Source organism: Phlebotomus papatasi, chromosome 3 (genome assembly GCF_024763615.1).
Source record: "Phlebotomus papatasi isolate M1 chromosome 3, Ppap_2.1, whole genome shotgun sequence".
NCBI lineage: Eukaryota > Metazoa > Arthropoda > Insecta > Diptera > Psychodidae > Phlebotomus > Phlebotomus papatasi.
The window spans coordinates 31,191,505-31,215,383 of NC_077224.1; the positions used below are offsets into that span (position 1 = coordinate 31,191,505).

At 32.6% G+C, this 23,879-nt stretch overlaps 2 protein-coding genes across 4 annotated transcripts in view; one reads left to right on the plus strand and one right to left on the minus strand.

Annotated features, from left to right (window-relative positions):
- Nucleotides 1-21,399, plus strand: LOC129805268 (protein ovarian tumor locus-like). Of its 2 annotated transcripts, none has more exons than XM_055853069.1 (6): nt 1-181; nt 517-844; nt 5,785-6,426; nt 9,484-10,331; nt 12,279-13,031; nt 20,499-21,399. In XM_055853069.1, exons 2-6 carry the CDS (start codon nt 528-530, stop codon nt 21,047-21,049), a joined length of 3,111 nt encoding a protein of 1,036 aa, XP_055709044.1. In that variant the 5' UTR covers nt 1-181; nt 517-527; the 3' UTR covers nt 21,050-21,399. The 2 variants fall into 2 exon arrangements, with proteins under 2 accessions (XP_055709044.1, XP_055709043.1); XM_055853068.1 differs by having other exon boundaries at nt 4-181; nt 20,496-21,399.
- Nucleotides 21,390-23,879, minus strand: part of LOC129805280 (regucalcin-like) — an 8,334-nt gene continuing 5,844 nt past the window's right edge. For both annotated transcript variants that reach the window (XM_055853087.1, XM_055853085.1), the window contains exon 5: nt 21,390-23,804. In XM_055853087.1, the coding sequence (XP_055709062.1) occupies nt 23,464-23,804 (341 nt within the window). In that variant the 3' untranslated portion in view covers nt 21,390-23,463. The remainder of the gene's footprint in view (nt 23,805-23,879) is intronic.

Genomic DNA, 23,879 nt, shown 5'->3' on the forward strand with positions numbered 1-23,879 from the left:
TCGAATCTTGAGCGATTTCCTGTCGACTACAGCATTCGCGAAAAAACAAAATTTCTTGCTGTGCTCCAGTGCAATTTTTACTTTTTCTTCCTCGTTTTACGTGATTTTCTTTAAAAAATTGTGTGAGAAATCGTGTACTTCTACCCCACCTTTAACAGTACATTGTGAAAATCCCAGTAAAGTGAGTAATTTTGGCAAATATCCGTTGAAAACACTTATTCTAGTTTTCCCACCACGTTTTTCCAAGATGGTCGTGAAATTAAACTACAACAACAACTATTAAAACAACTATTTTTGTTTTTGAATTTATTTGTTTTTTTATAAAGGATTTTCTTATCTTTTATGTTAATTTTTTGATATGGAAATTTATTTTATGATTTGACGCCAAATTAATTTCGCATAGTATTTCGTTTAAAAGACAGAGGACACAATTAATCCCTTATCCCGTTATCCATTACTTTTTGTGTTCAAAAGATAAGCCGGATTGTGATAATATAAAAATTAATTTTGAAATAGAATCTTTGAGTATGGCGCAACGTACAGTAGCACCAGGAAGTCGTGAGGCGCCAGATCCTCACGATCAATTGTTGGCGACATTGGGCTACTACAGGAAGCACACCGGTCGGGATTCATCCAGTCTGTTCCGGGTGATCTCGGAGCAGCTCTTCGATACGCAGAAACATCACTGGCATGTGAGGGAGGAATGTGTGGCCTTTATGAGGCGTCATAGAGATTTCTATAGCCAATTTGTTGAAGGAGATTTCGACAACCATTTAATGGATTTGTCCAAGGCTCGAACTTTTGGCGGTATCCTGGAATTGCAAGCTCTGGCAGCTCGCTACAAGTAAGTTGTTATGTAGAGTTGTCCACTATTTAAAGAAGAAGATATTCCTTTTATTTATTGAAAGACGTGAAATATTTAAATAGAAAGATAAACCGGCAATTGATTTTTTTTGTATTATTCTGAATATAAAATTATTTACACAAAATTACGAGAATATGAAATTATACCACAAGGACCACATGGAAATTACGAGGCATTTTAATAGGGGAGACCGGGGAGGTGTACATGGCGATTTTTTCATTATTTTTTTTTAAATAAATGGGATTTAACCACTACTTAATCGTAGACAATATTAAGATTTATCTTGACTAAAAGAATGGATATCCTCAGTTTTATTGTTTTAATTCTATGAACACTTTTTTGAAAATTGATAAAAATTGTATATTTTGACGTCTCAGTTTTGCTCTTTGTATTTTAAATCAGCGATATAAAATCATAACTTTTTTATCACATTAGGTAGCAGTGTAGTCTTGGAACATATTTTTATAAAAGTTTCAGAGATTATACGCTCTTGTTTTTTACATAAAGGTTTTAAATACCAAAATTACACGCGGGGTTGTTTGGGACACCTGAATGGGGATAAATGGTACGTTGATTTTCGACAAGATTGTAGGTGGCATGCAATTGTTTATTGTCAAAATGTAGAGTAATGCCCAGTTTCTACTGGAAATATCCCTCTTGTGCAAACCTTACCAGTTGAGAAGATTTCTCTAATTACAGGGAGAATTAAACCATCAATGTCTTGGGAATCAATAATTCCTTCTCGAGGATATTCGATCTTTGCCCAATCTCGTTAAAAACTATTTTCTCTAGAATTTCTCGAACAATATCCTCTACAATTTTTACAAGTTGTCCAGAAAAGGCAAGGCGAGAGCTAATTCAATGAAATAAAGGGAAAAGGAGGTACCATGCAGTTGTCGTAAAATCAAACAGGAATCCGCCAATGACTTCAAAACTAAAAGTGTTAAAGTAGTCTACTCGGCTGAGGAATTAGATGATCGTGATTGCAATATTTAGCATAAAAAAGCAAAGAAAACTAGATGGAAAATAAGGAGAAAATACTTTAAATAATTAATTGACAATAAATGACTCAACTGTACAAATAAAATTGATATTAATTTCTAAGTATGAAATAAAAGATGAAACATTTTTATTTCTATCAGAAATATTTTTAATCTAGTATTTAAAATTAATTAACGTGCTCCAATAATGCAAATTATGCGAGAAAAAAATGCGTCCCAAACATCCCCTTTTGCGTTTCCATACTGCCCCATATCGGGGAGGTTTGGGACAAAGCGTCAAGTTAAATATTTTATCTTCTCCAAGAAAACTAATTTATTTTCCAAGTTCTATCGAGTACTTTTTATAAAATCAATACCCATCTGTATCCTTTAGACCGCATAAAATTATGATACGCTATCGTGATTTTTAAGAATAGTGTCTCAAAGTCAAAACATGAAAAGTGTCCCAAAGCTCCCCGGTCTCCCCTAGTAAAATATTTCGAGCAATCATCCAGGTAAAATTTATGAAATTTCTCTTGAGATCTTTTGAACGATTTTGAATGCATTAACTCGCTGAGATTTTTTGATGATTATTGCCGGGTAGTTTAATATAAAAATATTTTTTTTAGATAATTAAGGATAAGTGTTAGAATCACTTTGGAATTTCTTTTTATGCCTTATTTTTATTTTGAAACAATTAATTTTTTTCCTGAATTGAAGGAGGATCGACAGACGAATTAATTTATGGCAAGGGGTCCTAAGTGCGGAATCTTCGAATTCACGAATTAGGGTCTACGCAAATATGTATATTTTTTGGTTGCATTGCATCGTTTAACATTAACTTTCTAAGGGCGATTGAAACAACGGCGTCCCATAGAGAAAATGATGTTTTCTGTATATCTACACTGAGAGAAATCCGAAAAAGTTAAAATAACATTCCGGAAATGTTTATTTTACCCTGCAGTATTGATCCGAAATCGGTGTAAATGTTATGCTTTTTAGGTGTATTAGGGGTTAAAGTTACCCTTTTTCATGTTAATTTTACCCTTAAAAATGTGTAAAATTAACATTAAAAAATGTTGATATATTTTTACACCTAAAAAGTGTTAAAAGTACGAGGAAAAAAAATAATCGCACCCCTATTTTTTTCTCAGTGTAAAGTTGATTTTTTCCAAAGTTTTATACAATCATAAAGTAGAAGGTTGTAGGAACCTAGAATGTTTTTTTTTTGGAAAGCTTCAGATATTTGCTAAATATCTGAAGCTAATAAATACTCATAAATAAATTGATGAATGATTTAAAAAAAAATTTAATTAAAAACCACTTGGCATTAGAAAATTAAAATAACTATTCATAATATTTTTCATTAGAGTGAATATTTTAATAATTTTTTATTTTGATTTTATTTTCTAATGGCGCTGGCACACCTTTTCAATTTAGTGAAATTCAATCGATTGAAATTTTACCTTTTACTCTTTCAAACTTAGATCAGATACAGCTGTCTCTTTCTGTCAAATGAAATTTAAAATTTAAATTGAATACGAAATTGAAATTTCAATTGTCATTTGACAGAAAGAGACAAACATATCGCTCCTTGGAAATTACAAGGGGTCAACTCACTTTTTTGCGATTTTTGTTCTAATGCACTTAGAAAGACAATTTAATAAATTTTCAGATAGTATAAGTCATTAAATTTCGTTATTAGAAAAAAGTTTTTCAAAATTTTAATCTTTTGATTTTGCATAATTTTGTTTGAAGTAAAGGGGCACAAAATATATTTATCGATCAAATTTTTGTGAAACAGGGGACTAACTCAAGCAAGTTGATCCTTTGTCATTCTAATTTTTAACAAAATTTGCACATCAATTAGAACGACAAGGAGCTAACTCATTAAAAAAACATATTTTGAAAGGTAAAAATATAAAAGTTTCGATGTTTATATTAGTGCTCATACAAATAGAAAAGAAATAAATTGTTTTTGTTCATTCATTAAATTGAGATACTTATTTACACAAAGTTGAATTTTTCATGCTGTCTCCTGAAAAATAGCCGAAAATTAGTTGGCCCCTTGTAATTTCCAAGGAGCGAATCTTATTTCAGTTTGAAAGAGTAAGAGGTTAAAATTTCAATCGATTGAATTTGACTAAAAATTGAAAAAGTATGTGCCAGCGCCATAAGCATATTAAAAGTATACATTTTCTGAAATTTTCATTTAAAAATCTTAAAAATTCAGCCATGAGAATTTGAATTCGGAGATCTTTTTTGAAAGAAAAAAAAACATGATTGTCGGTGGACAAGATTTCTCAGAGTATATTCATCTGACGTCAAAAAAAAACTAAATCTTTATTGTTAGCTGATGAGTTAAACTCGTACTTTAACGGTACGTTTTTTTAATGGAATTTGGATTTTTGGCAGAATTTTATACAAGAAATAAAATTTTCGGCGTATTTTACACTACGTTTTGTCATGAAAATAAGTTGTAATCAAGTTAAAAAAAATCTACCGTACAAGTTCGAGTTTAACTCATCAACTAACTGAAAATTTATAGTTTTTCTGACATCAGATTACTCTGACTGAGAAATCTTGCTCATCGAAAAGTTTTTTTTTTTTTCAAAAACCGTCTCCAAAAAAAAAAACAGGTGCCAACGGCTGAATTTTTATGATTTTTAAATGAAAATTTCAGAAAATATAATTTTGTACTTTCATAAGATTAAGAACTTAAATTAAATTAAAAATTTATATTCACTCTATAGAAATTTCATAAACCAATTTAACTCTTTCGTCTCTTTTGGGATTGTGTCTGGATACTTAAACTCAAAGAAAATACAAGCTTTTGAGTTATTCGAAATTATTAAAAATTTGATTCTTGTGGATAATTGATAGGTAGGAAATCCTAGTTTAAAGTAACTTTTGCAGATATCAAACTAGACCTTCCAACTTTTAAAATGTTTTTTTTTTTCGAAGAAGCATTTTTTTCGATCTTACCAAAGTCTGTTTAATTCATAAAAAAATTCAATCTAAATTTTTTATTAAGTTGAAAGGACTTTTACTGTGCAATCCTAGAAAGATAATTAGGTATTATGATAACTTTGTAATCTAATTTTTTTGTGATTCTCTGGGAGAAAATTACTTAAATGCAAAAGGACTGTTAATAATTCGACACCTTTGAATTCGGGCAGCTCTGAAATTGGGTTTTTTTCTCCTATTTTTCCTATTTCTGTACACATTTGTAAAACCGCTTTTCAAGCTATTTTAGAAAAAAAAAACACTCAAAAGACTGCAAATCGTTTGACCTATGCAAACAACAAGCGGCGAGACATGATAATGACGTTTCTTTTCGCCGTGATACATCAGAAATTGCTTCGCTTTTTTGTTATTTTTTCCTCTATACCTTTTGTTACTTTTTACCCCAAGTGGCCATTTTTAATAAAAGGATTTCTGGAGAAAAGAACTTTTGTGAAATTCTAAAATAGATAGTGGATTCGCATTCAAAAAATAAGTAGGTAATAATTGTTATCTTCTGCAAGGAAAATATTTCAAAAAATAGGGCTAAAAATTTCGATTTTTTTTTAATTTTCTAAACCCCTTGTTCGAATTCTCAGAAACTTACGACATTGAAGGTCTATGGAGGCGGCTATCGATAGAAAAAAATTTGAACCGCTATCTTTTTTACCTTGGAAGATATTGAATTTTGAATTTTTCGATTTGTGACTTTTTGCCCCAGTCTCCCCTATGTATCATTATAGGAACTAAAAATCTAATTAACAAACAGTGTTATGAAAATTGCCAAAAGATGCTTGTAATTTTCTTGAACTTTGATAATATTAACAATAATATTTATGTAAATACTTTATAATCCGACACCATAATAATATTTTTTTTTTAATATTTTTAACTTTATTTTAATTAGCTTGTATTGCTATTGGTTAAACTTTCTAGGCGGAACGTATACTTATTTGAGCCGTGCGAGGATAATACCCATGTAAAAGAAGAATATCTGGATTACAATCCTGAATTTAAAAAGGATTTCAAAATATTCTTCATTGCTGATAATCATTTTGATACCGTCTACCACACAGACTACATGGAGAATTTGGCTTTTTGTCAGGCATTGGCCTATGAAGTTCTCTATCGGGGTGTATTTAAGTTACCCGATGTCAATTATGCAGTTGAGATAATGCTACATGATCCTCAAGGTCTCACCACAAAAATCACCGAGGATCCATTGGGCAAAATGTGTGGTGAATGTAGTGAGATGGGGGACTTTCGACAGTTCTACTGTGACAAATCGGACAATACTAAGTGTGTTCTTAATAATCGTAATTTGTGCAACTTTCACAATCCAGATTTTGATGATTTTGTGGCAAGGGTGAAGAAAGAAGAGAAGACCCAGGAAACATCCAAATCACGCACTCTTGCCTCAACGTTGCCTATGAAAGATTTATCGTGTGTCTTGCAGCTACTCAATGCACAAATAACGCCCTTTCCTTACAAAGTGGCAAAGTCCCTTGATCCATATATCTATCGCAATGTGGATTTTGATGTGTGGGCTGATATGCGTAAGGAACAACGTTTGCGCAGGTGAGCAAAATTTAATATGAATAAAGTATGCAGAAATTTCTTGATATTCTTTTAGAATAAGATTTACAGTATGAAGAGTAACTTAAATAAAATTGTGACAAAAATTTAAAATTTTACGTCCGTAATGTAAGCAAAACCAATTTTGTGATTTTTTTATGCTTATGTGACTATAACTCAATTGTACTGTACCAAGCGCCTGGCAAGTTTTTATATGGAGGTATTTGAAGCCAATTTCTAAATTGATCTCGGACTCAGCTCACAGTGCTCCAAGGAAAAAATTTATTTAAACAAAAATTTAGTATATTTATCCCTCCATACGGAAAGGTATCTTATAATACGGAAAAACTTCTCACTTTTTAAATATTTAACATAACGATCACGAGTGCAGAAAGAATTCCCATACGCATTTGTATGTGAAAGTAAGAAATTGGCTTCAACTTTGAAGGCCACTCGCCGGGGACTAGTACTGTACCAATTCAATTTTTCGTAATGAAAAAGTTTCAGGCTGTAAATTTTAAATTCTCGATAATGCCCTAGAGACATTTACGACTTAAACCGAGAGACGGCTTAACGTAATTATATTCAAAATATTGATTTTGCTAAATTCTCATATATTTCCCACTAACTAAGCTCTTTCTCGGCTTAAAACGAGAAACGAATTAGTCACAAACTGATAGAAATGTATTCTGTTCATTATTTTGATTATAATTAATTAATTATAAGCTGTCTCTCGGCTTAAGTCGTAAGTGCATCTAGTTAGGGCATAATACTCTAGAACTAGTGAAGTTTGTAGAAGTCATGGAAAAATTTTAACAACTTTTAACGGAAATATTGAAAATCAAAATTGATTTGTATAGGGTAAGTGTGCCTAATTCCGGCCAGCTTGCAATTTCGGCCACCTTTTTTGTTCCTCGAATTTCCATGAACTTTTAGATTTTACATACTCTAGAGATTATACAATGCAAAAGAAGAACAAAAAATGTAGCTACGACAAACGAGATAACGTGAAAAAGATATTGGAAGAATTCCCGAAGGGCAAGGAACTGTGAGAATGAAGGTGGCCGAAATAGGGTACCAAAACTATGTCTATATTTTTATTCATTTTAAAATGTATTAAGAATGATTTTAGAGTAAATAAAGACTGTAAACTCTTTACAAGGTTCCATGCAACACTCTTTCAGAAGAAAGAATAAAAAGAATCAATTTGAATCTAAAATATTACATTTCAAACTTGAGACTTTGACGCTTGCATGTAACTATGCCAAAATTTGGCGCACTTACCTTATACAGGGCGGCTGAAAAAAAATGCTACAACTAGAGCTCATAGCTGTCAAACCGCTGGTGACAGCGGTTTCATATCTTGCATAGTGGTAGTTCATTTTATTGGCTAAAAGCCTACAAAAGCATTTTCGATAATATTTTGTAAAACTTTTTTAAACCGTAATGGAACTTAAATGTGACAATTTAATGTCGCTATATTATCGTTAGGGCTCTTCTAAACCCTGAATGTAATTAAACTTTCCGTTTTTCAAAGCAAGACTTCGTACAGGGATACTAGAAGAATTTTAAAATGCTTTGGTGCAGGTCTAAAAAAGTTGCTTCATCGATAGTCATCGTTCTTAAAGTGAAGATGCAAATTGAACAAAATCTGCGTCACATTTCCAAAAGAAAGGATCTCTGAGACGCATAGATCGCAAAAAACCATGAAATAAATATTGTTAAAGAACCTCTATGTAGCCTTAAAGTCCTGAAAAGGACGAGATTTCATCGATCCTCAAAAAAAAGTTATGTTCGATCGACGACGGAGTAAATTCGTTTGCACGTTCATGGTCAGTTCCAGAATTTCATTTTTTTCTGATAAGAAAAATTTTCAATTGAGCAATTGATGTGCAAACAAAATGATTGTGTCTATCTGAAGGAATGATCATATAATAATTTAGACGTTTGAATGACCACCGGAAGTCAAAGACCACCTTATTTGAAAGTCTGGACTTCCTTGAAGACAAATTATCGCTTTCCACTAGGGTTTTTAGGCTATACCGTCAAAACAAATGAAAATGTTTTTCTGGAAATTGTCCTGGAAGGAGTGTTGGAGTCGTGGACAAACAAAAATTTTAGTAAGAAGTAATGGAAGTTCGATCAAGACTCGACAACGTCTCAGAAATCACGCTCCAAACAAGATTTGGCTAAAAAAAATGTTTCGCACTTCATTTTTAGAAAACAATGACCTCCACGATTCTTGGATGCAAAATTCTTTGACTTCTCCAAAAGTGGCATTTTGTTGGTCAAGGCTAGGACTAAAAAGTAGCAAAGTGTCGATGAACTGAAGGCATTCGTTCCTCGTGAATAGTAGGCCATTCAGAAAGCTGACATTCGTGCAAACTAAGATGCATTTGCTGACAAACTTAAGACCATAGTCAAGTCAAAATAAGATCGTATTGTACAAAACCGATAGGGTAAGTGTGCCAAATTTTGGCATAGTTGCATGCAAGCGCCAAAGTCTCAAGTTTGAAATGTAATATGTTTAAGAGAAATTGATTTTTTTATTCCTTCTACTTAACGAGTGTTGCTTAGAACCTTGTAGAAAGTTTATCACCTTTATTTACTCCAAAAACATTCTTAATACATTTTAAAATGAATAAAAATGTAGACATAGCTTTGGTACCCTATTTCGGCCACCTTCTTTCTCATAGTTCCTTGCCCTTCAGGAATTCTTCCATGGCCTTTTCACGTCATCTCGTTTGTCGAAGCTACATTTTTTGTTATTCTTTTGCATTGTATAATCTCTAGAGTACGCAAAATCTAAAAGTTCTTGGAAATTCGAGGAACAAAAAAAGGTGGCCGAAATTGCAAGCTGGCCGGAATTTGGCACACTTACCCTAATATTCTAAAATTTTGATGTATTTACTACCATTTTGACTTTATTTCAAAAAAAAATTGAACAAAAAATGAGGATAATATAGCGCTTAAGTTTGTTGCATTTTTTTTTCAGCCACCCTGTATTTTTTTATTATGAACGATTTAATTTGTTTTTAAATTAATATGCATGTTCGGCAGGAGCGAGCGTATCCTTAGAGTGGGCATGCGTTGCTCAGTGAGGTTGCGCAAGTCACAAGATCAGTTGTACAATTGCTGCATCAGAGATATCATGGATAATGGACTATGTGAGGTATTGGTGGATGAACTTGGGGAGTATCATCGTGTTCCCATTTGCCAACTTCAACCTCACAATGTGGCTCAATTTAAGCCATGTATGATGCCGCTTAAGTATCCAAGACCTCAGAATGATAAGCGCAATGGCAATGATGATGCCATGAACAGAGCTACAGTTAATAATCTGGTCAAATACACGAAAATGGGCGAAATGAAACCCTATCCAATTGAAATGGTGGCAATGCCATCATTGATCGGTGGTCACTCTGGGGGGAAAGACAATGACGATCAGAAGAATTTTGAACAAAATAAGAAAAATGATGAAAAATTTCCAAACGTTGACTACGACGAGATGACCAAACACAACACACTGGAAGATGAATATCTGTATTGCCAAGAGGTTCCACCACCTTGCCCAATAAATCCACCAATTTTCTACAATTACGATCCCATGAGTGGAATGTATATGATGCCATCGCAGTATGGAGTTCAGATGCAACCTTATGGGAATTTCCAGATGGTACCTCCTATGGTGCCAATGCAACCCTGTGCAGTGCCAATATATCAGGCAACATCATCGGCTTCGACATTTTCGGTTTCTCCACCAAATCTTCCACCAGTTTCACCCTCTTCGATGTCCCAGGGCAGCATGGTGGGCAATACAGCAATACGTCACGATGGTTCAGTGTACTTCTCACAGGTCAACTATGATGCAGCGTATAGCATTGTTCCAAATGGCAGTGATCTTCCACGTAAGTTAGATGAGATTTTTTACAATCTATATTATATTTTCTTTTCTCTTATTTTTTTTTGTTATTAAAATTCGAAGAGTGAACAAAGTGTTCAAAGAAAATCTGATCGTCTTAGGGCAATAGGGCAAATACAATATTTTTCGAAGAATATGGATAACCTGTTAAAAAATTAAACTAGGGTAGTGTGCCAAATTTCGGCATAGTTGCATGTTAGCACCGAAGTCCTAAGTTTGAAATGCAATATTTTTAATTCATATTGATATTTTTTTGTTACTTCCTTTTCGGGAGGGTTGTGTGGAACCTTCAAGACTAGTTTATCATTTTTGTTTTCTTTAAATCATTTCCTAAAATATTGAAAAATTAATAAAAATATGGACATTGCTTTGGGTAGTATTTCGGCCACTTTGTGTGAAATTTCGGCCACCTTTTTTCTGAACACATTTTGTGACTCAAACGGATAGAAAATTTCAAAACGTCAAACGGAACGAGTTTAATATTTAATTTAATACGTTTATATGACTCACAAGTCCTGAGATCTTCCGTGTAATTTGTCCTAAACACCTGAAGAGTAGCATTTCAAATTTTTCGCGCAGATTCCCGTAGCAATTTTCACTTCCTGAACTCTTCCAATGACTTTTTCACATCATCTTTTTCATAGAAGCGATGGTTTTTTTCTCTGGACATTGTAGAATTCAGAAATTGAAAAAGAAAACATAAAATGAATAAGAAATTTAGGAAAGCTAAAGATGTTGCCGGAATATCCAACACTACCTCACCGGAGAGACGCTCACAAAGTATATACTTTTTTACGCGAAATACAGGATCCAGCTGGGAAATTTTACCTGAAATTTAAAGATTGATTCACTATTAACATAAACAGAAACAATCTTTAATGAAAACTAATCAATTTTCATGAAAAACACCGAAGGAAAACCTTCTGCACTTCACCACAAATCACAATACTGCTAGAGACACAATCGATCTGTCACATTTTCCAAATCAAACTTTCAATTCAATTCAAACTTTCCATATCATTCATTAAAGTGAGTTGACTACGGTACTCCAAGTACTCGCTGATTCGCTAATTCCCTGGCCTTTCTGGGAGCCTTTCAAGGCATTTTTCGCTACATCTATTTCGTAGAGATGATGCTCTTTTGTTTCTCCAGGCATTTGTCCAACTTAGTCATCACAAAAGCTAAAACTTCACGAAATTTCGTGAGAAAAAACACCTGTCCAAAATAAGGAGTATCACCTCACTCTTGAAAAATTTCCCATTTTCACACGAAAAACGTGATTCACAAGGCAAATCTTATTTCAGGTCAATTGTATAAATCACCATTAAATGCGAATCAACACAATATTCAATGAATACTTTAATAATATCACTGAAATACAGTGAAGAAAAATTGTTAGTATTTCATCAGAGCTAAATAAGACTGAAGTAAACATGAAGTTCTGTCATATTTCTCGTAAGCAATTGTTCACACTGAATTTTTAACAAAGTAACTTCAACTCAAATCATATTCAAAATTTAACGTATTTAGTGTTAAAATCTTCCAAAAAGAACAAATATTTAAATAGAATTCATTATTCGTCAAATATTGTAATAAAAATCCATCATTTTAATCAATTTATTTTTAGTGTCCAATTTTATCCTCAAAGTGTCCAAAATAAGAAACTGGACAAAATTATGAGCCTTTCCCCTATATCCAATCCTAAACAACAATTTCCTAAAAAATCGTGTCTGATAAGGAATTAGAGGATTTAAGCCAGATGGCTAAGCCTTAGGTCTGAAGTCCGTATAAAATAATTTACAAAAATGCAAGATCTCTGAAGTAGTTTTGTTTTTTTTTTTTAATATGCCAATAATAATTCTTGATTTCTTTTTTGAAAGAAACCAAGTCCAGCCAAAAAAGTTATTAATAAGCTGACCATTTTATATTGCAGTATTCGACCTCCCAACCGTTCAATTTTTTTACAACTTGGGAGTTGAGTATTTTTCATGGTTGAGAGGACATTACGGGCTATCAGGAGCCATATCGGGCATCCGTGAGAGTCAGAATCTTCCATTGCTGAATTTTGTGACAGATTTTGAAGAAGATCGTGAAAGTGGGCGTCAAGTTGTGCCCAATATCAAAGTTGAAGATGAATCTCAAGAAAGTCCAGAAATACAGCACAATTCAGCAGGATTGTGTCACGTTAACCCGAGTCCACAGCAAAGGGTGCAACAGCAGCAGCAGCAGCAGCAGCAGCAGCAACACCAAGATCCTTATCAACCAAATACACCACAATCTCATCATTCTGCAGGAAAGCAGAATCACAATAATGGAAATCATTCTGGGCAATCTTCCGGTGGTGGTCGTAACAATCAGCAGCGTGGTAATCGTAAGGATCATACTTCCAAGAATTCGCTGAAGAAGCACAATCAATACCATGGGAAACACCAGAGTGATGCTCATGGAAAGAATGGTGGTCAAATTAGAGATTCCAGTGATGCTGGACATAAAGCAGAGATGGTCTCACCTTCTGCCAATACATATTTTGACCTTTCACCTGGAATCGGGACGCGTTTTGACGGAGATTTTTGTGAAACAATGTATGCTGTTCCACCACCATATTATGGTCCTCTTGATGGAGAACCTTCATCTTCCAACGTGAATCATTATGCTGTCCATCAACCATACTACAATTCTTCCCAAGGTAAGTTTGTGAAATTCTTTTTGAAATGAATTTGAAATATTTGAAAGAAAGCTCTTTACTTTCAAATGTGCATAGCATATACTTGATAAACTGGGAGAAACTTTAACAATTCCTATAAAACATTCTAATAGGGGAAGTGTGCCAAATTTCGGCCAGCTTCTAATTTCGGCAACTTTGAGTGTAATTTCGGCCAAGCAAATAAATTAATTAAAATTATGTAGGTATGTAATCTTCGAATAGAGTCAATGAATTAATTTTGCTTTTAAATATTTATTCATTTTAGGTATTTTAGGTATAATTTGTATAGGTATTTTAGGTATAAATTTTAGGTATAATTTTAATTTAAATTGCGTTGTAAAAACTCAGTGCGGAAAGAGTCTTACAAAAAATGTGACAGATCGATTGTGTTTTTCTAGCAGTCTTACGATTTGTAGTGAAGTGCAAGAAGATATCCTTCGGTGTTTTTCATGAAAATTGATTAGTTTTCATTAAAGATTGTTTCTGTTTCAGTTAATAGTGAATCAATCTCTAAATTTCGGGTGAAATTTCCCAGCTGGATCCTGTATTTCGCGTAAAAAAGTATATACTTTATGAGCGTCTCTCCGGTGAGATAGTGTTGCCTATTCCGGCAACATCTTTTACTTTCCTAAATTTCTTATTCATTTTGTGTTTTTTTTTTTTCAATTTCTGAGTTCTACAATGTCCAGAGAAAAAACCATCGCTTCTATAAAAAAGATGGTGTGGAAAAGGCCTTGGAAGAGTTCAGGAAGGGCAAATTACTACGGGAATCTGCGCGTAAATTTGAGATCCTACTCTTCAGGACAAATTACACGGAAGATCTCAAGGCTTGTGGGTCATATAAACGTTTTATAAACTACATATTGAACTCGTTCCGCTTGACGTTTTGAAATTTTCTATCCGTTGCGTCACAAAAGCTGGTCAGAAAAAAGGTGGCCGATATTTCACTCAAAGTGGCCGGAATACTACCCAAATCAATGTCTATATTATTATAAATTTTTCAATATTTTAGTAAGTGATTTAACTCTTTCCTCTCTTTTGGGACTGTAGTACCCAAGGAAGCATATGAATATTCTATGAAAAACAATGTTTTTTAATTATTCAGAACTGATAAAAATCCTATTCTTGTGGATGATTATAAACTATAAGGATGTCCAAATGTAAGATATTTTTTGTAGGACCTCAATTAATTCTTGAGCTTAGATATTTTTGATTAAAAAATTGTGAAATTGGTCCGGAAAGAGTTAAAGAAAACAAAGATGATAAACTAGTTTTCAAGGTTCCACACAACCTTCTCGAAAGGAAGTAACAAAAAATATCAATATGAATTAAAAATATTGCATTTCAAACTTAGGGCTTCGGTGCTTATGTGCAACTATGCCGAAATTTGGCACACTTAACCTATTTTGTTCTATTTCACTTTACTGGGTAATTTTTAGCTTATGGATGCAGCATATGCTGTATGCTGTTGTAGCAATTTAGGCGATATATAAACGGGAAATTTTAAATATTTGAATAGTATAGATCGTTATTAAACTTTTACGTTTCACTTGAACAATTGATAAAGAGGAAGTGAATTAAATTCTTTTTGGTATATTTTAACGTTTTGGATGCTTCAGAATTTTATGGAAAGTTGAATTTGTTAATTAAGAGGGAGTTACTTCTATCTGCAATGATTCTATTGAGGCTATGCTGACGGGGCCCTACCTCGAAAGGTCCCCAGAACAGCTATTTTAAATATTTTGTATGTTTCTTTAGCTCATAAAACATTTAATTTTACAAATTTGACCTCTTTTTATAGCTTTTAAAATTTGAACTTACTATTGGATTCTAATTAAATACTAAATGAGGTCACAGTGAATGGGGGCAGGGGGGGCACCGCTCCCCTTATAAGATATTCAAAAAATAGAATTCAAGATCATTAAGATTTAGGGTAAGTGTGCCAAATTCCGGCCAGCTTGCAATTTCGGCCACCTTTTTTGATCCTCGAATTTCCATGAATTTTTAGTTTTTACATACTCTAGATATTATACAATGCAAAAGAATAATAAAAAATGTAGCTTCGACAAACAAGATGACGTGAAAAAGGCATTGGAAGAATTCTTGAAAGGCAAGGAACTATGAGAATGAAGGTGGCTGAAATAGGACACCAAAGCTATGTCTACATTTTTATTCATTTTAATATGTATTAAGAATGATTTTAAAGTAAATAAAGACGATAAACTGTCTACAAGGTTCTATGCAACACTCCTTAAGTAGAAGGAATAAAAAAAATAATTTCTATTAAAGATATTACATTTCAAACTTGAGACTTTGGCGCTTGCATGCAACTATGCCGAAATTTGGCACACTTACCCTAGCTCACCTTAAAGACATTTCGACCCAAGCCACTGCTACTGTTTTAAAATATCTTTTATTGGATCTTGTGAACTTTCCAATAAGCCCAAAATCATTAAATTTGGATTAAAAATCGACAAGTGATAAAAATCATTGAATGACACTGAAATCTTTGTTTACAGTCTATATTTTTAATTTTAAAAATATGCTTTTAAGAAAACTTGGGAAATTTTAGATCAAAAGAAAGCTACAATGTCATCTTGGAAGAGATTTAAGGGAATATCTAGCTTGAATTTTCCACATCAGGCCCCAAAATTATCAAAATAGGGTCAGAATTGAAGTTTTGAAAGAAACTTTTAAAAAGGTTTAAGGATTTACAGAAAAAAGCATTTTCATTCCATTTTTTATCAATTTTTCGCTATTTTTTCAAAGAAAAACTCTTATTGGTGACTTTGGCAAGTTTTCAGTTTACGAAATCCGCTCAAAGATTAAATTTAAACTAAATTTTTGAACTTAAACACATAAAAGAATAAATGGGATTTCAAATGTTTTAGAGATATTTTTTTGAAAGTGTTCTCGTCTTTGCAAATAATTGCAGATTATGAAAAATGACGTGAAAATGGAGTTATGCTGAATTTTGGAAAATCTTGTTGAAATCTTTCTAAAGAAGTCTTAAAAAGAAATCTAACGCTGTTTTTGATTCTTTTCCTTAAAACTAAAAACCTAATTAAAACCGTTTATGAGCTATCTGAACTCTGAACCACTTAAAATAATCAAAATCAGATTAAGATAGGACTTAAGCTGATTGTTTTAAGTATTTAAGGTCCAAAAGCCTTTTGGTCTAAGAATATCGTTTTAGAACATTATTCTAAAGCATAAAATACAATTTCTCTTAATAAACAGCTATTCAGATCCATAAGAACGTTTTTGTACCCCCATTGAGATAGGTGCAAAAATCGAATAACAGAATTTCTTCAAAAAACCGCTCCTAATAAAACAGTCCTAATAAGGATTTTCTAAATTTTAAAATAAAATCAAATGAATAAAAATGGACTGTTTTACAGTTGTTCAAGAAAATTTTTATTCTTTGCGTTCAATACGATTTCTTTTACTGTGTTTTCACACTTGCACATTGAAATTTTAATATGATTCACATTAATTGTCGCTGGTGGGAGTCCAAATGTGTAATTTGTGTGTTTCAATCAATTTATATTCAAAATTTGATCTATTTGTTCATAAAAAGGTAGACTTGGCCCGCAAAATTTGATATAAATTGATTAATGCGATTTTCTCTTTAATTTTTTAATGTGAAAAATATTTATGCTTTAGGTAAATTTAAACTTATTTTTGCAGGTCAAGTCCACTTCTTTATCAATAAATTGAAAAAAAAAAACCCAAATATTAAGTGACTCAAAGACACAAATAATATATTTGGACACTCAAAAGCGACAATTAATGTGAATCACATTAAAATTTTAATGTGCAAGTGTGATAACGCCGTTAGTGATACAATTTTTCAATTTGGATCCCCGCTTATTAAAATCCTGCCACCATGACATTAAATAGGAACCTCTTATCAATCCTGAATGATGGGCACCGCAATCTATGTATTCAATATTGAACATAGAACAGGATGTAGCGCCCCAACGCCCGTTCCGAATTTTGTTCTTGGTATCCTGGGATTCCTTTACCATTTGCTAACTACCGGGCGTTTCACTCTGAATCCGCCACTGATGGTATTTATTTTAGTAATTTTATCTCTACGATTCACAAATTAAAAAACTGTGATTCTTGATTTTTCGCAACCATTCGAATAACCAAATTATCAAGTGCATAGCCAGGATCTTCAATCTTTTAAAAAGTTTTTAAATTTACTTGAAGAAATCGGCATAAATCTTATTTTCAGCTGTTTTTAATTGGTTTTATTTCATATGATTTTTAAAGAATTAATACCAGCTTTTTCTCAAATCATTTGTAAAAAAAATATTTCCGTAAAAATTCTCTAAAACATTGAATTGATTTACATTACGAATTAAAAACATTAGAAAAACTTCTAATAAAGAAAAATTTTCTTATGTACTTTAAAATTAATTTAAACCCCTTATTGATGAACCTGGTGGATTTTGGAAGCTAAAAGCTGACTAAAAAATAGCAAGAAGGCTTTTCCCCGAAGAAAATACTGGGAAACTGATTAAAAATTGAATGGAAAATGCTTCGCGAGTCTAAAAAGTTTATTGCATAGGTTATTTCAAAAATTCAATGTTGAATTGATTTTGATAATTTTGGGCAGAATTGGAAAGCTTTAGAGTTTGTAGACGCCATAAGCGTCCAAACGGAACTATAGAGTATAGACTGATCCTCGAGAATATTTAGCATGTTAGATCTGGCAGTTAAAGATTAGGTCATATATTTTTAAATGGAACTAAACTTTACCAAGTTGTAATTTAGCTCGACAAATCAACTGTGGAGCTAAATTATATTATGAAATGGTTCAGTAGGGGACAGTGGGGTAAAATGTCACAAAGCAGATATTTTATTTTTTTACATGCTACCCGAGTGCCCCCGATATTTCTAATTAGTGCAGTTTTATAGGAAATTTACCGCTCTACAACTTTGTGAAAACCATTTTCCTCTAATTTGTAAGGATTAATTATGTTAAATAAATTAAAATTTATCGAGCCGTTTTCTTAAAAGTAATTTTGTGATCATTCTCAAAAGTGCTGGGGCAAATAGTATCAGACATGGGGTATTATCACATTTTGATTCGCTTTATTACGGACTTACATAATTTTAAAAAAAATACCTAGATGATATATTTTCATAGGAAATTTATTTCTGTACACATTTGTAAAACCGCTTTTCACGCTATTTTAGAATAAATCACACAAGAGACTGCAAATCGTTTGACCAATAAAAACAACAAGCGGCGAGACATTGTAATGACGTTTCTTTTCGGCGTGAGACGTCAGAAATTGCTTCGGTTATTGTTACTTTTTGCTCCATACCTTTTGTTACTTTTTACCCCAAGTAGTCGTTTATAATAAAAGAATTTCTAGAGAAAAGGATCTTTGCAAAATTCTAAAATAGATAGTAATTTCGTATTCAAAGAATCCAAATCATTTAGGAAATATTCACGAGTGCATCAATTTTGAAAAATAATTTAGGTAATAAATTAAAATTTATTACCTTAAAATTTCAATATTTTTTTATTTTCTAAATTCTTTGTTCGAATTCTAAGAAACTTACGACATTGAAGAAAGTCTATAGAGGCTATATATGGAAAAATTTTTAAGCCGCTATCTTTTTAGGTGTGATTCCTTCATAATCACACCTATTTATCTTGAAAGATATTTAATTTTGAAATTTTCAATTTGTGACTTTGCCCCAGTCTGCCCTAGTATTTAAAAATAAGACGAGAAAAAGCCCCCGTATTTCAAAGAAGCTCCTTTTCCTTTAAATAAGTCCTGATTGTATGACAGTTTGCGATAACTTTTTACTGCGAAATTTTGTAAACTAAATACAAGGACCAGACATTTGTCCCCTACCTTTTTTTGACATCTGTGATCTTGTCCTTGTTGGAATTTTTAACCCTCGAACGGGTAAGACCGCCTCAGGGCAGTCTTTCTATAAATCGCATTTACTGCGGTAATATTATTTTTTTGAAGTTAAAATATCTACAGTGTCCTCAGTTATAGTCTTACTAACTTATTTTCTGAAGCTGAACTCATTTTGACCTTTCGTTTGCTTACAATCTTTAGTTTTGTGTGACAGGTCAGAGAAAAAAACAACAAAATGTCGCTCGCAATATTTTGCGTTTTCAAGTGCAAAAAAGATTGTTTTAAAGTAATCTAACTGTAGTAAGAATCTTATTTCCTGAAAGATATGTTCTTCTAGTTTGTATATTTCAATCGATAAGTGTGAAAAAACTAAAAGTATGAGTTTTAAAAGAAAAAAGGAAGACCACCTGTGGACGGTCTTATCGGTTTAGGTATAAAATTTTCAAAAATTACCGATTTTTTTTATTTAATTGTTTTGCTGGTTCTAGTAAAATATATTATTATTTTGCAAGATATTATAATCATGGAAAACAATTGAGATTACACGAAGACTGTCCAGAATGAGTTAAATGGTCGATTTCTGCGAATTAAGCGAAATTGATAAAGAAGCAGACTTCAACAGTGATGATGAATACCCTAATTCGTCCTTTAATTCCCCAGATCGTGAAATAAAACCAGAAAATGAGCAATGTATATTTCAAAGGACATTCAAATTATACAAGAAGGTGACGTTTTCATACCTAGCCTGCGATCTATTAGTTTAAAATCAGTCTAATTGAAAAACAATTGAGCTTCATTAACGTCTAAATATAAAAATTATAAACGTTTTTTTTTTACTAAAAAGTATTATTTTTTAGATAATCATACAACATTCATCCATAAAAAACGTTTAAAATTCATTTGTTTTACTATTTGTTCACTCTTTTTCAATACAAATATTTCAGTCTTTTAATGCCTTAAACCGATATGACCGCCTGGAAGCGGTCTTTACCTTTTCTCACCTGGCGCCCAAACGAAAAAAGATAATGAAGAATGGATGGTATTTTTGAGTTCAGTGGACTATTAATTATCATAGACAAAATTATTTAACTATTTTTTTTGCATATTAAGGAAAACACTGTTAGAGCAGGGGCCTCTCGACATTTCATTTTTTCCATACGTTTTTGAATAGTAGCACTGAAGACTATTGGCAAGTTTTTTCGTAAAGAGAATTGATTTATCAATCTGATATATTTCGAAATTGTGCATTAAAAGCTATCTAAAAATACATATTTCATAAAGCTCGCCGAAATAATACAAGAACTACGAGGAAATTTGTTTAAGTCGCGGTGCAATATCTGCAAAATTTTTGCAAGGAAAAATGAAAAATATCTTCACTTTTTATTAGGTTTGATGGGCCCCCCTGGTTAGAGGGTTAATGCTTGCAATTGTTGATTTTAGCGGAATTTCTTAGTGACTTTTTTTAACTATAGGATCCATGCAACTGAAAAAAGTAGCATGGAACCTAAAGTATAATCCTCGCTTAGAGTGTAATGATAGGTGTTTGTTTCAGCAGGATTGGCAATGCCGATGTATTCCTTCATGCCAGCAACGACTTACCAGCAACCACCTACTCCGACAACAACGATGGCTGCTCCTCCGATGCCGATAGCGGCACCCTGTCTTGGCCCTGATCTGACCACAATGCCACCCCCAATGTTCAACCAAGCACCTCCTAGGGGAGTGAACAATGGCAATGGGATGGAGATGGGCAACTTCTTAAACCACAACGGATCAACGGCTGTTGGAGGTGGTGGGAGTGCTGCTGGGGGGGCTGCAGCAGGAGGTGGGAATGGGGTTGGTGGTGGTATAGGCGGAAGTGGTGGCCAGAGGGGCAATGAGAATACATCTTCTGTTCCCTATTACTTCATTCCACATCCAAACTCATACCAACTTCAACCAGCACCCCCAATCATAAATGCTACTACCCCCAATCGAACCCCGGCCAATTGGTGTCAATACTCATCTCGTCCACCACCCCCAATGCCACCCTCTACAACGGTGGTATCTCACAATGGTAACATAACTAGTGGAATGTACTCTCCAAATACCGATATTCCACACTAAATCCCTATTCTCTTATGATTTTTTTTTAGATTATCCCTTTTCTTATCTTAAAGTTCGATTTATAGATTATATTTTATTTACTCTTTATACGATTATTTCTCTTTGCTTTTGGGTGGTAGACTGAGTAATGCAAAAGAAAGAAGCTAGTTTATTTCTGGGCTCTCTTTTCTTAAAACTTATAATAGTGGGATTTATATTCTTTGTTTTTTTTTATAATACAAAATGGGGCATATCCTATTTCTATGTATAAGTTTATTTGGGAAAAAGGAGTCTTTTCTACAAGAAAGCTTCATATTCTCATGGGATATATAGTAATATTAAAAATAATAATAAAAAGGTGTTAAACGCAATTCTAGAATAAGTTTATTTTAACACAAAATAGTGTTTACTAACATTTCTTTTTTATTCTAACAAAATGAAGATCAATAGGAGGTATATATATATATACTTTGATATTCAACTGATACTTTTATAAATTGACAATACTTAATTCTAGAAAGCACTTTCAGGACCAAATGCCACATTCATAAAATTTCCAATCAACTTATTGCATATGATTATTTTTTTCATTTGTATATGAACTGACTAATGTCCTCTACACACTCACTGGAGATATGTATGTTCATATTGAAGCAAATTGTTTACAATTGTACAGGAAAAATGATAAAATATGGACTATTGTGTATATGCCAAGCGATTAGAGATATCGAATACAAGTTTTAGGTAACCCCTCTGTAAGTAAACAGTTTCCTTTTTAGTATTTTCACGAGAAATACCACAGCTATGTGCGACTTTGGCATGTTCCTTTATACTCTTTCAAAGTTAAACAATTAAACCCCTAATAAGATTTATTTCTCAACTTGTTTGATTCAGATTAAACTTCTTTCAAAAGTTTTGCAATTTCGGATTCTTTTGGATTTCAATTGATATTAAAATTAAAAAAAAAACAGCAATTAAAATTTATTCACTCAAAAAAATAATCGAGTAAAACTTACTCGAATCAATGTTAAATTGACTCTTTTTCGTTGTGATTTTCGATTAACTATATTTTAGAGTTGATTTTACTTCCATTTAGGTGTAATATTCAGAGGAGTTGTTTTAACTGTTTTTTCCTAAAATTTACATGACAAAAGAGTGTAAATAACTCCTTTTAAGACTGAAAATAACTCGTTATAACCCTTTAACGACGAGACACTTTTTACGGACTGTAAATCAACAATAAAAATTAAACTGAGAAACATAATCAATGATAAGTCTTACAGTCTAACCTTGGAAAGTCCAACAGAGTCTGATTCGGTGTATTTTGTGCCTCTATGAACGATAGGGACAAAAATAGCCCAAAAATTTAAGTAATTTTTCTGACAATACCAATGAATGATAATTTTCGTTCTAATGAAAAATATTACGTATGAGTATTGTAGTTTTTATTGCCAAAAGGGTTTTGCTTAAAAAAAAATTGGAGGTATAAAAAATAAATAAAATCAATTACGAATTTGAGAACTTAAAAATTCGCCATTTTTGAGCTTAAATATTTTCTACATAGCAAATAACTAGAGACTTGCAAAAAATATTCTAGATTCCTTCAACCTTCTACTTTACAATTATGTACAGACATAAGAAAAAAATGCTTTAGGTAGTCAGGAAAAATTATTTTCTTTATGGGACATCGGTGTTCCAATCGTCCTTAAAGGGTTAAGAGTTATCATAACGCGTTTCAAGAGTTAAAAAAATTTTTTTGAGTTAAAATAGCTCTTTCAAATCCCAAAATTGATAGATTTTAAATTTTAATATATTTTTTTTACTTTATCATTTTCTTTATTAATATTTTCTTGATCTCAAGTTCCCTATATTCCGAGCGAAATATCACGTATGATGCGCGCACATATCTTCATGAAACACTGTTAGGCATATTTCTAGTTGATGTTCCTTATTAACTTTGGCACACGAAAATCTTGACTGAAGTATATTCTTAAAACGCAAACACTTAAGCATATACTTCAGTCGAGATGAAATTTTACATCGAAAAAGAGTAACAATTACATCGATATTTGTAGAGTTAATTCAACTCTGCCATAGAGTTGTTTTAACTTTTTAGGTTTTTTCTTGGTGTTTTGTTATAAATTTGCTTTTCATTTGCATAAATTTGTCATATTAGGCTAAACGGTTATAGATATCGATTTATGGTTTGCAGAGAGTCCTTATAAATTGACATTCTCTGAAGATATTTTTTCTTTTAAAATTAAATTTCATTGTTTGAAATAGCTAAAAACAAAACAAAAAAACCGATGAGATATTTGTGGAGTGACCAAACGCTTGACCGTGACTTTTTTGGTTGATTTTTTTTTAAAGAAAAAAAAATTGAAAGGAATTTTATGAATATCTTACGGCATTTGCCTAAATTGAATTATTTGAATTTAAACATTAGCACGTGCCATTTTGGTTCCCTTAACACCAAGACCAGTGACGGCAAAAACCCCTCCAGCTGGTGGTGGCTGTGGGGAGTCTCGCTCAGTTCCGGCTGTGGTTACGTACAGGATATCGAGATTTGGACCACCAAAAGCCGCAGATGTAACTTGAGAACATGGCATGGCTATTTCCAGGTCAACCTTTGCTGTTTGGGGATTCACCTTGAGGACTTTGTTGCCACCCCACAGAGCCACATAGAGATTACCCTCAGAATCGATTGTCATGCCATCGGGAACGAAACCAGGTCGCTCACCATTCACACTAAAGTCCAACAAGACTTGAGGATTGGCTGCAAAATAAAAATCGAAATTAGGGGTAAATCATCCATTTTTCTCATAATAATTAATTGCGCGTAGAATGAATG

Bases quoted from the DNA above. Each gene is read 5' to 3' on its own strand.
- LOC129805268 (XM_055853068.1), top strand. From the start codon at position 528: ATGGCGCAACGTACAGTAGCACCAGGAAGTCGTGAGGCGCCAGATCCT. The intron at 845-5,784 runs GTAAGTTGTTAT...TAAACTTTCTAG, and splicing joins GCTCTGGCAGCTCGCTACAA to GCGGAACGTATACTTATTTG. The intron at 10,332-12,278 runs GTAAGTTAGATG...TTTATATTGCAG, and splicing joins AAATGGCAGTGATCTTCCAC to TATTCGACCTCCCAACCGTT.